The sequence below is a fragment of the Phalacrocorax aristotelis genome, chromosome 2 (genome assembly GCF_949628215.1).
Source record: "Phalacrocorax aristotelis chromosome 2, bGulAri2.1, whole genome shotgun sequence".
Classification (NCBI taxonomy): domain Eukaryota; kingdom Metazoa; phylum Chordata; class Aves; order Suliformes; family Phalacrocoracidae; genus Phalacrocorax; species Phalacrocorax aristotelis.
This window is the reverse complement of record NC_134277.1, coordinates 155,166,992-155,179,105: the sequence shown is the minus strand read 5'-3', so window position 1 is coordinate 155,179,105 and position 12,114 is coordinate 155,166,992. Positions and strand designations below refer to the sequence as shown.

At 37.9% G+C, this 12,114-nt stretch overlaps 1 protein-coding gene across 2 annotated transcripts in view; it reads left to right on the top strand.

Moving 5' to 3' along the window:
- ATAD2 (ATPase family AAA domain containing 2) overlaps nucleotides 1-12,114 on the top strand; it is a 40,532-nt gene that overhangs the window by 16,960 nt on the left and 11,458 nt on the right. Inside the window, exons 7-18 of one of the 2 annotated variants that reach the window (XM_075085747.1) lie at nucleotides 101-208; nucleotides 670-778; nucleotides 1,795-1,905; nucleotides 2,819-2,927; nucleotides 3,151-3,266; nucleotides 4,258-4,432; nucleotides 5,045-5,133; nucleotides 5,463-5,622; nucleotides 7,202-7,292; nucleotides 7,713-8,027; nucleotides 9,324-9,450; nucleotides 10,714-10,897. In XM_075085747.1, coding sequence (XP_074941848.1) covers nucleotides 101-208; nucleotides 670-778; nucleotides 1,795-1,905; nucleotides 2,819-2,927; nucleotides 3,151-3,266; nucleotides 4,258-4,432; nucleotides 5,045-5,133; nucleotides 5,463-5,622; nucleotides 7,202-7,292; nucleotides 7,713-8,027; nucleotides 9,324-9,450; nucleotides 10,714-10,897 — 1,694 coding nt within the window. The remainder of the gene's footprint in view (nucleotides 1-100; nucleotides 209-669; nucleotides 779-1,794; nucleotides 1,906-2,818; nucleotides 2,928-3,150; nucleotides 3,267-4,257; nucleotides 4,433-5,044; nucleotides 5,134-5,462; nucleotides 5,623-7,201; nucleotides 7,293-7,712; nucleotides 8,028-9,323; nucleotides 9,451-10,713; nucleotides 10,898-12,114) is intronic. The other variant, XM_075085746.1, reaches the window with a different exon arrangement.

The following is a 12,114-nucleotide window of genomic DNA, read 5'->3' as shown; positions in this document are numbered from 1 at the left end:
AGTAATAGTAAAACCTGTAGGCATCTGTGTAGTAAATTTTGAACTTAATATAATTTGCAACAGTACTTAAACAGTGCAATGTTATGTTGATGTACTATAGTTTCGTCAGAAGAAAGTGAAGAGAAAGATGATGATGGTGAAGAAACTCGAAAGCGTTATGACTTTCGACAGAGGAAAACTGTTGAGCGCTATCAGGCTCCATTGGAAAGTAGGTTATATGCATAGTATCTCTTAAGAGCTAATTTCTTGCATATAAGTGAGATTTTTTTTTTTATGAAAATATGCACACTTGACTTCTATTTACATTTCTTACCTTCATTCTGCAAGTAAATGTTATTAAATGCATGTATCCTGTGCACATTACATTTCTTTGCCATTTGCAATACTTGTTGTTTTTCAGTTAAAACAATGACTTAAGTATCCTTGAAAGCATTAAACACACTTTTGATAATCTTACTGCTGCGGTTTTCAGTTCTCCTTAAAAACCAGGTGTGTGTTTTTTCACTTCTTCTGTGTACTGATTAAAAAAAAAAATCCCCTCCCAAATCACTTGAAACTTCCTCTGAAATTAGAGATGGGTGAAACACATCACATTTTCTGCCTCTTTCACTATCCTGCTTTCTCTTAAACTTGTTTGTAATGTTATTCTAAATACTTTGCTTTCAACAGAACCAAGACAACGTAAGATATATTTTTCGGGTCGGTCTTCACCTGTTAGACAGAGATATTCATTTCGAAGTGCTCAGCCACAAGGCTCTTGCTGCAAAGGAACTAACAGGTTGGTGTATGGTTATTGGCAGTTCTTATTTATCAATAGTGCTGTCAGTCACATTACTGATTAATGCTTTCAAGGGTTTTCGGATTGGTGGTAATTACAGATCAATAGTATGATTATTGTTGTGGTAGTCTGAGGGTATAAAGACAACAAATATTGGGGGGGAGACTATACTTTTCATTAGCCATTAGATTTTTTTTTTTTTTTAAATGCAGTATTTGTGGTCACTGATAAGGTGATTATGGAGGTTGTGGCTGAGATTGTGTAACTGAAATTCTTTTGTTCTGGAATAGAAGCCAGAATTTACCTGTGAAAATCTTGCTATTTAATCTTGAAGGACACAAATTATTTTCTCAAAACTGAAGATAATTTAGTTAGAGAGAGAGCCTGTATGGAAGTCTTAGTGGATGTTTTTTAAATCACTCAAATATTGATTCTGGTTTCTTTTTGGAATCAGCTAATGTTTCTGTATGAGACTATGCTTAAACAAGAAAAATGAGAAATGAAATTATAAATTATAAATTGCAATAGTAATGACAAAGGGGTTTTGCATCCTGTAAGCATTTAGAGCATGGAGAATGCCATCTCTTGATAGATATGAGCACTTTGTTTAGTGTCCTTGAAAGCAGATGGTTTTAAGAGGAAGGGTTTTTGAAGCCAAATTTTTAAATAAGTTAAAAAGGTTTATGTTTCACAGAGTAGATACGTAATGCTAGTGAAACTCAATATGTGTGTGTGTGTGTGTGTGTGAGAGAGAGAGAGAGAGAGATTGGACAAAATGAGAAACTTGTTTTGTGAAAATTCTTTGCAAAATGGTTAAACATTTTAGCTTCCTAAGAAAAATTAAATTTTGCTGTCACAGGGAAAATCATGTACTTTGAGATCAGGTTTATAAAGAGAACAGTGATCTGGAAACAACAGATCTGAAAGTAAATTCTAAGATAGATAGAATTTACTTAAATTGTGGTATTACTTAGTGTGTACTTTGATTTTTTGTTTGTTTGTTTAAATGTTTGCAGACGGAGACACGCAGTCCACAACAGTGATTCCACATCTTCATCATCCTCATCTGATGATGAAGAGCATTTTGAGAGGCATAGGAAGCGCAGCCGTAACAGAGATTTAAGAAGGTTAATGTAATTGGAGAATAGGGGAGGGGGGAATCTACTTGCATCTGCCTAACTGTGAAGTTACCTCTTCATCTTGTACAGTTTCTAAATTGCAGCAATATTTAATCATATCTCTTGGTACTGGCAACTATAATTGGACTCTCTAAAATAGGATTTTTATAATTTATTTTTAATAAGCAAATTTGATTTTTAGGCGGGATTGTGGGGGGGGACACTTTTATGTAATTTTTCATGTAAAAATTTTACTGCCTCTGTGCTTTACAGTAGTTTATTCAGGAAAAAAAACCACCATAACAGAAAACGTTATAAATAGAGGAAATGACGGAGGTTTTGCTACTTTAAAAATGCTCTAGAAAAATTATTTGAACAACAATCTGACAAATAGGTTTTCAGCCAGATGTCTTACAGACGTGTGACTTCTGGCACACACATCCCAAAGTCCTTGGGAAGGACCAGCAGTGGTGGGCAGCCTTTATAATGTTAATCCACACTGAAATAAGTATCTCCTTGGGCTGTAACTTTTTGAATGTAGAAGGAAAAAATCTTTGAAACATGTCAGTATGTTTTGGGGGGTTCTTCCGTCACACAAACCAGGGACAGTTCACAGTCTCCACATACAGAATAACTTGTTCTAAGCTTGCATATATATATGTGCTGTGTTGACTGGCATGGATATTCATAAGCACTAAGATTTGTTAAAATAATTAACTCAGATGTCCAGAGTGACCATTTTCCTTTATTTACTCATGGACATGAAATGTAAAACAATTTGAACGAATATTTAACTATTTAGGAAGTTTATGCTCATTTATTAGGTCTTCTGTATGCACTTGCCTTCATTATAAAAGCAAAAACCTTCTAGCTGCATATTAAGTTAGAAAGCGCCTTTCTCTTTCTCCTTAATCCAAATCAGGTGTCTTCCACTAAACTTTCGGAAAGATGAGCTACAGGGAATTCACAAGGATCGAATGAAAATGGGAGCAAGTCTGGCTGATGTTGATCCAATGCAGATAGATTGTTCAGTAAGTATTTTTAGTTCATTGTGTCAGTGAGATGTTTCCAGTGTTTATGAAAGCGGACAATTATGTGCTGTATACAACCTCCTTGTTTTACAGTTTTCTCTCAAGCGATTTGAAAATTGCCCAGAACATCTCCTTTGTGCTGACACATGATTTCTGATGGAACCTTATCAAGGTTGCAGCTTTCTTTAACATATAAAATGTGTTCTGTTGAATTTATCTTCAGGTGCGATTTGATGGCGTGGGTGGTCTTTCTGACCACATTTCAGCTTTAAAAGAGATGGTCCTTTTCCCACTGCTTTACCCAGAAGTCTTTGAGCAATTCAAAATCCAACCTCCAAGGTAACAGACATTGTTTAAAACTATAAATTCTAATTCACCCATTTTCAGGAGAATAGTCAGCTGAAGTATCAATATGTTTCTATGCTTTCAGCAGTGTTGATGGGTTTTTTTAGAAGTAGTAAAAAGTAATTTCTAAAAATGGATAGAATCCAGAATGTACGTAGGTTCAAAGGTTTACTGTGTGGCGAGAATATACTTTAAAAGTGCCTTGCCTTTAAAAGGGGTGGTTGGGGTGTTTTTGTTCTGAGTTATATGTACAAGTCAACTTGATTAGTTTATAAGCAGGAAGGAAATCAGGGTATATTGAAATAAGACTTCAAATTCTTTGCTTTGAGTAACTTTAAAAGTATTACAAATAACAAAAAGAAAATCTTTCAGTGTTTTGCTTCTCTATTCATTGAAATTCTTTTTGAAAGAGCAGTGTGTTGCCTTTTCCAGTTGATGGCTATATTTATCTGGAAATGCAGAATAACCCCCCCAGCTTTAGACTTTCTCCTTGTTTATCATCAGCAATGGATGGTCTGGGAGACCAAGTGGAGTAACTTAAAGATTTTTAAGGGACAATGAAATGCTTTACTGTCAAATCTTGCCTTTTGTGAAAACAAGAATGAATATGCAGTGCATCATTGAAGAATGAACTGATGATTCATAAGTTAGCCCAGTCTCAGATTTTGCGCTGAAGTTTGTTCTGGTTTGGCTCCACTGTGCTGTGACCACTCCTGTTAGTTTGTCAGCAGTTTTGGAAGTGTCCTCTGGGACACTACGATCTTTTCTCAACGTTTTTTACATCTCCATTTTCCTCTTTATTAATTTCATCTACTGCCTTGTTGAATTATGAAGGAACACAAAACTTCCATCTGTTACTGCTATCTTATACATTAAGTGTTTTGGTTAGGAGAGGAGAGTTGTGTGTTTTAGGGATGGGGGTTGTAAGTTGTACTTTTCCATGATGATTTTTTCTTATGTGAATCTTTTTTCTTTTTAATTGCAGAGGATGTCTATTCTATGGTCCACCAGGGACTGGAAAGACACTGGTTGCTCGTGCACTTGCTAATGAATGTAGCCAAGGTGGCAGGAGAATAGCCTTTTTTATGAGAAAAGGTGCCGACTGCCTGAGTAAATGGGTGGGGGAATCTGAACGACAGCTTCGTTTATTATTTGATCAGGTAAGGTTGAAGTGTTCTGCCCGAGCCGTAACTGATTTTCCATGGTCAATATTTTTAAGAAGAACTCGATCCTTTTCATGCTTTGTCAGTTCCTTCCACTGAAATGTGTTTGTCAGTGGGCTTTTTAGGGGCTTGAAATCTTGAGATGTATTGGGAAATATTAATAAAACAAACAAGAAAACCTCACAAAGCAACTCCCCCCCCCCCCCCAAAAAAAAAAAGGCAACAAAAAAGGCTGCAAGAGGGAAGAGATGGTGGCTTTAGATCAGAGGGAAACAGATGCAGGCTTAAACCATGGTCATTTAAATTCATAACGAAGCTTTCTTCCAGAACCTGTAACTGAATTAAGTCCCGGCTCTGTTCCCAGTGGCTGCCAAATAGCTGTAAAAACTACTGGTACGATTTGTTTCCTGTCACCCAGTCGCAGTGGGCTGACATAGGCTGCTGTCTTGGTACTCGTGCTGCTTACTCATTAGCTCAGTTAGTGGAGATCCCTGATGCTAGTCTGAGAAATCTAGTCCAGTGACTTTCCAACCATAATGGTTTTCATGCATTTTCTCTTTAAAATAGTGCTGTTTTGCTTACATCAATATTCCTGTGTTTTCATTCTAGGCCTACCAGATGCGACCTTCAATTATTTTCTTTGATGAGATAGACGGACTTGCTCCTGTGCGGTCCAGTAAGCAAGACCAAATTCACAGGTAGTACATTTTTTGTATTTATATAGAAGCTGCTTGATCTTTGTGAAAAGAAGGCCACAACCTATTTATGTTACACATTCATTTGTCCTGAATGCTAGTAATTCAGTTCTACTAATTTCAGATTATTTTAAACAGTAATTGAAAAAAAATTCACTAAGCTCGATTTCAGCACAAGGCTTGTATTACCTTATCTATTTTTTTATGTCTCAAAATGAGTCTTTTGCTGATCAGCATCTCATCAATAAAAGCTTGTCCTTTTTGAGTGATCGTTGAAGGAGATCATGTGGAATGTACTAAACCAGTGAACAAAAATGTTATTTTTCTGTTAGCTCTATTGTATCAACACTTCTGGCACTTCTGGATGGCTTAGACAGCAGAGGAGAGATTGTGGTGATCGGAGCCACCAATAGACTGGATTCTATAGATCCTGCTTTACGAAGACCCGGACGCTTTGATCGAGAGTTCCTCTTCAGCTTGCCGGATAAAGAGGTCAGAACTTAAACTCAACCTTAATGCTAATGTGGCAATGTCCATCTTTATAACAAAGCCACTTAACAATGCAGTATAACTGAGAAATTAAAGTTGAAATTGGAATCGTACAACTTGGGCAGAAGAGGAATATCGGGGGAGACAGCATTGTATTGTGGAGGGCAGATCTGGTACTGAATATATATGGTTAAGATTATTTCAACAAGTAGTTAGTTCTATGATTAGTTTTGGTTTCATTGTGATCAGCCAAGAAAATGGGATGCTGCTAGTCACTGAAATGTTTAAGAAAGAATGAGTGTCTGAATTAACTATAAATTGCTGCTATCTCGTCTTAAAAATGAAAGAAATGGTATGCACACACAAATTCCTTTTTGCTGACAAAAACTTTTATCGAGGCTGGTGCTGGAGTGAATTAAAATTTTTCTTTCCCAAAGTGGTTCATGCTTGCTTAGTGATTGAATCCACTTAGGCACATTCACCCTGAAGTGCTCTTGGTCTCAGTTCTTGGTTTATGAATGGACAATGGACGTACCTGTGTTGGATTATTCCCAGGCTGGGTATCCTGGGAGATCCTTGTAACTATTCTGGGATCTGACATTCTTACTGGTACTTATTAACAGGGAGTTGGACAAAGATGTGGAGTACACGGCACAGGTGCAGAGCCTGGGAAGCTTCTAGTTCAATGTCAGTAGCCAAGCAATGAAAAAATAGGTATATAGCAACCAAAAAATATCAGCGGGGGAAGACAGTGTGCAAAACTGGAACCCTGTTTTTGAGGTTTTTCCCTGGCTATCACAGATATTTATTTTTCTTTTATTAGCGCTTTTTGGAAAAAGGATAAAACGCTTATTGGATTGAAGGCTAGTAAAAGTGCACTGAGCAGTGTATTTAATACAAACATTTGTCTCCAGTTTTTATTGGTTTTCAGGAACAGGACATGAGGTGCCCTGAAACAGATTCCCTACTGTGGAAGAATTCTAGAAATCTGCCATTATTAATCCATGTACCAGGAAATACTTAAAGTCTTGTTAAGATCAGAGATGAAGATAGGCAACGTTTGACGTTTTTCTGGATCAGTGAGAGTAGTTTGAATCATAACTATTGTTCTTCTTTGTAGTAATTGTGGCAATTTGGAACGTAGTGCTACGTCTGTTTTCCTTGAATGAACTTGCAGAAAAGCAAATCTTATGAACTAATGAGACTGTCACCATGGAATTTTGCTAAATTGCAATAATTTTCTTTGATGAAAAATCTGTTTGCAGATAGGGTTTTTACGACACTTTTTTCCCCTCAGGATCATTAGGCCTCATACTTGAGGAACCTTACTTTTTATGGAAGCTATAAATGCATTTTATTTCACTGCAGGCCCCCAGAAAGAGTTTAATGTAACAAATTGAGAATTATTAAATTTCCTCCTTGAAAAAGAAGAGAGCATATTAATGGAACTTTAAAATACTTAGAATTTTAGCAGATAAGAAAAGTATTTTTATTAATGTGAGGGGGTTTGTGTTTTGCGATGGTTGGGGTTTTTTTGCGAGAAAACTCAGGACAAACTAGAATGCAACCATTTTGTTTGCAGGCTAGAAAAGAGATTTTAAAGATTCACACACGAGACTGGACCCCTAAGCCATCGGCCACATTTCTTGAAGAGCTAGCTGAAAAATGTGTTGGTGAGTTTGAAAACAAAGTGAGTTACTGCATGTGACTGAGTCCTAAGGAATCTGGGCTTGTAGCAGGCAGTACCCGAGCTCTTGTGCCTTGCTGCAGTGTGAGGCAGTGAGGCAGCTGGCACGCCTTGGGAGCAAAGTTAGACGACTCTTTTCTTTTAATTTGTCTCTCAGAACACTGAATGGGTTTGGGGCATCCTCAGGAGCAAAGTTTTGATCAGGAGGCTGCTTCATAAGTGCAGATATTGGGCTCTGAGCCACATAACAAAACTTCTCTGCAGTGTAGTAACTTTAAATTCTCTCTTAACCTGCAAAATTTTGGCTCTGTACAAAGTCTTTCAGTGTTGCACTTCTGAAACCTTGGCCTTGACTTCTGTGTTGCCTGAGACTGACGTAACATTTGATTCTTGTTTTGTTTGTTAGGATACTGTGGTGCTGATATTAAATCCTTATGTGCTGAAGCTGCCCTCTGTGCTTTGCGCCGCCGCTATCCTCAGATATACAAAAGTAATCAGAAACTGCAGTTAGATGTCACTTCTATTAAAATAACAGCAAAGGATTTTGTCATGGCTATGCGGAAGACTCTTCCAGCTTCACAGAGGGCTGTGGCTTCATCTGGGAGAGCACTATCACCTATTTCAAAACCACTGTTTGAAAACACACTAGCAAGAATTTTACAAGCCTTGCAGAAAGTATTTCCCCTTGCAGAGCTTGCGCTAAAGAAGGACCAACAGCAAGGTATAACAATAACATCCACTTCTTTAAAATTATGCCAAAGCAAAAACTTTGGATTTGTTAAATCAACATACACAAACCTCTCAGCTGGAATAACAGTAGAATTTTATAGTATGCATGCGCATGCCTTTATTCCAGGAGTACTGTGCATAGTTTTTATTCTGGATTCTAAACTGAAGTGCTGGATGGGAGCTGTGAATGACTCACAATATGCAGTAGAGAATTCTGCATTCTCTACTAGAGTACCCTGTTTCTGGCAATCGCTAACATCACATTTATCATTTGTAGAGATGGATTTAAGGTTTAATGTATGAGGCACCTTTTTCAAAATAAATATTTAAACGGAGGGAGAAAGGCATTTTACATGGATGCTTCTAATTCCTGTCTGAAGAACATCGAGACCACAATACAATTGGTTTAAGCTAAATACTGTTTTAGCTATCATTATTTTTAACCATAGTCTCTTATTTAAATGTTTGTGGATCACTCTACACTTGCATGTGAGATCAGAACATCTTTGTAGTTTCACTTTGGGGCTTGGCTTGCATGGTATATGTGAGCTCACACTACTGTCTGTATCAGCCCTGATCAGATTTAGTCTGTCAGTTGGTGAGAGCAAATAAATTTGATAAACTCACTCCAGTCCTGATTAATGGAGATCCATGAATAATTAGTATGCTAATCCCTTGACAATACCCTACCAGTATTACTCCTGGTAGAGCTGGGAGATAGGTTTGCATTGGTAGAGGCAGAAATCCACCAACAAAATAAAAGCAGAGAAGCTAGGGGATTGGTAATTGCATCCCTCTCTGTTGTCTGCTTGCCATTATCTCCTCCTTCGGTAATCTTTGAGGAGACTTAATTTAGATGTGTTGGTCTGTATATTCTGATTCACTAGTCCTAGACAAGTGGAAGTCTGTGGCTATCACATTCACTAATTCCCACACTTCCAGTGGGGGAACCTGCTCCAGAACTAAGTGGCCTTGTTAGGTTTTTCAGGTGTCCAGCAGCTACACAAGTTGTTCCTAATCATCTTTATTCTAAGGATAAAAAGCTCCCAAGTTTTCACCAACAGAAAGATATACCTTACGCAAATCATGGTATGTAGGACAGCTTTGCAGAAACTTCTGCACTCTCCTTAGATCTGTGGTAAGATGAACTCATCAGAAAATAGCATTCAGCATGTGCCCTCAAATGAAGAAATACAAGGGGTTTCCAGGACTGATTTAGAAGCTGTATTAATGTGAGAGCAAGATACGGACTATTCAGGAAAGTTAACAAACCTCTTTTGTCTTTCAGACAGTTTAAGTGATATTTTAAGAAGTGATGCTGTTGACAGTGATGAGGAAACACCATCAATCTTTGAAGATACACCAACAAATAAAAAGCCTGATGGACAAAAGGAAAAAATCATCAATTTTAGCAGGTAAATGTTTGTCCCCTTTATGCTTATGTTTTTAAGATGGATGGGTCTGTAAACCGTTTTGGTGTGAGGGGTGGTGGATGAAGGAGTAAAATGTGTGTGTGAGGGGGGTGATTAATATTTGCAAGAAGTAAATGTGAAGATCCAGCTGGGTACTAATGTTCTAATGGAGTACACTGCCCTAACCCATCAAACAGAACGGCTCAGCCCTCTTTTCCTAAGTCAAAGCAGTCCACAGACTATTTGAGCGTGTTGATTTAATCCACGGTATTCCTTGGAAGACTCAAGACCAAAGAAATGTGCTGTCTGTCCTTTTAACAAAAAAAACCCTATATGGATTTATGTAGCCATCTTTTGCCCTTCTGCCTTTTAAGATTCTTTAACCAGTAGTGAACTATGTAGCAGAAACAAAATTGAGAAATGGTTTGTTAAACCACTGTGAGAAAAACTTAAATAATGTCTGGTTTTTGTGCCTTTAACCTACTAAGTTTATGTTCATCTTTCAACATTTTAAAATTAAAGCCATATGTGACAGCAGTTGAAAAACAGATTGTTGTCATCACTGTTGGGTCAGTTGTTTTTCCCAATTTCTATTGCTGTGCTGTCCAGAAAAATCTTCTGACCCGCTTGAGCTTGGTTAGGTCTGTAGGATCTTTGACTTCAGCCAGCAAAGGTACAACAGTATTACAGTGGAAAGAACAAATGCTCTTCACAAACGTGTTTCATGCTAGTAAGGCAAGATTACTAGGAAATTAATAGACAGTTCAAAGATGAAGCAATTTAAATTACTGAATAAAATAAATATAAACCTTATATGTATTTAGTGTACTGCTGTAATTTAACCAATCCAATTGTGTACTTCTTCAGATACAGCTAATGTGTTTCAGTGCCCGCATTATTTTTTTTCTAGAAATGTAGTTCTGCTCCTTCCTTCCCACTATCTCCCATAACTATAGCCAAATTTCAGCTAAACTTGACAGCTGTAGAGATCTCACAGTTACTTAAACTCAAGACCTACTGAAAATTGGTGTGTACGGGCAGTGAAGAGATCCAGACTGGTGTGTGCTGCGAGTTATTGTTCCCCCCTATATTAGCTTACTGACCAGTTGTCCTGTGTGTATTTAGCTGGATAGTCCCCCTCTGTGATTTTAGAGCTGTTACTTAACTCAGTCAAACAAACAGCAGACATGCTGGGGATTGGCAGGTAACATCTGTGTACCTATTCATCGCTTCATTTTTAATCTTATTTTCTTCTTACTGTTCTAGAAATGCTTATTACCAGCCAACATCTTGCAGGCCACGGTTCTTACTAGTTGGAAAGGCAGGATATGGGCAGACTTCTCATTTGGCACCTGCAGTAATACATGCCCTGGAAAAGTTTCCAGTTTATACACTAGACCAATCTGTTTTGTTTGTTAGCACCACTTCACCGGAAGAAATGTGTGCACAGGTATCTTTTTTCTCTCTAATCTCATAGGACTCATGACCTGTATATAAACTACTAAAGTAAGCAAAATTAATTGTTGATGGAGGAGGCCTGATTTGAATGTGCTGTTTTGTTTGCTTCTGTCTGAAAATCCACTTTTCTTCTAGATCAAATGATACTGAATAAGGATGTTGTACATGGCCATATTTTCCGTTCCAAGCTAAACAATGAAGATGTTGCTTGCAGCTTGGGAAGCTGGGAGGTGCTGCTAATAAACCTCTCTTTATAGCAAGAAATCCTGTCCATCTCGGTGGAATCCAGAAAGTTGTTTTCATTGCTTCTTAAGACTCTGTGCTCCCAGCAGATGGCTCTGCATCAGCCTGACTGCGTGTCATACGCTTTCTGTAGCCTTCATTTTTTACTATATTTATAAGGCAATCAAGGTTTTGGGGAAAAAAAATATTTTTTCTTTTACATATGCATATACAGCTTCTACTGCTGCAGTATATGCAGTAAAGGCATTAAAATTTATGGAACACATATTTGTACACTGGTGTGCTTTTCTAAACTAGGAAAATTTAATATAAGCAGATTTAGCACTGTTTTCCTTTTTACTTTTAGGCAGGAATTCTGTTCCATTGTTTGGCATCACGGTATTGAAATATTTTGACCTTTAGCATCAGCATTTGACAGCTGTACAAGTAAGGATGGACACGTTGCATGAGTAGATACTCACCTGTCCCATAAGAGGAACAATTCATCTTTTATTATGTGGTGGTTGCATCTGCAGTCATGATAGCTACCATGTCTAGTGACTGCCTGGATATACCACATGCACTTCCCATCTGTGACAGGAATTCCCTGAGTATTGATAATCTGAAAGGGTGCCCAGAGAAATTTCTCATGTGAAAGGACTGTTGTCTCTTCCCTCATGCAGTAGATGCATGTTCTTTTCTGCGTTTGAGGTACTACCTGTAGGCAATGGCTTGTGGTCTTCCAAAGCACATAATCTGGTCTGATGGATCTTTTGGTAATGAGAGGCTGTGAGTGGTTTAGCTATTCAGGCAGGTTGGAGACTGGTCACCTCTTATAACGCGTGCTTGAAATTAGGAATTGTAAGCGGGCTTCTTTTACAGTGTCAGCTTCATCTTTTCGTATAGGTCTTTGTTCACACTGTGCTCCAGACTGACTTGGATATGTGCCCACTCTCAATTGAAAATGGTGTAGGTGCGGTCGGGTGG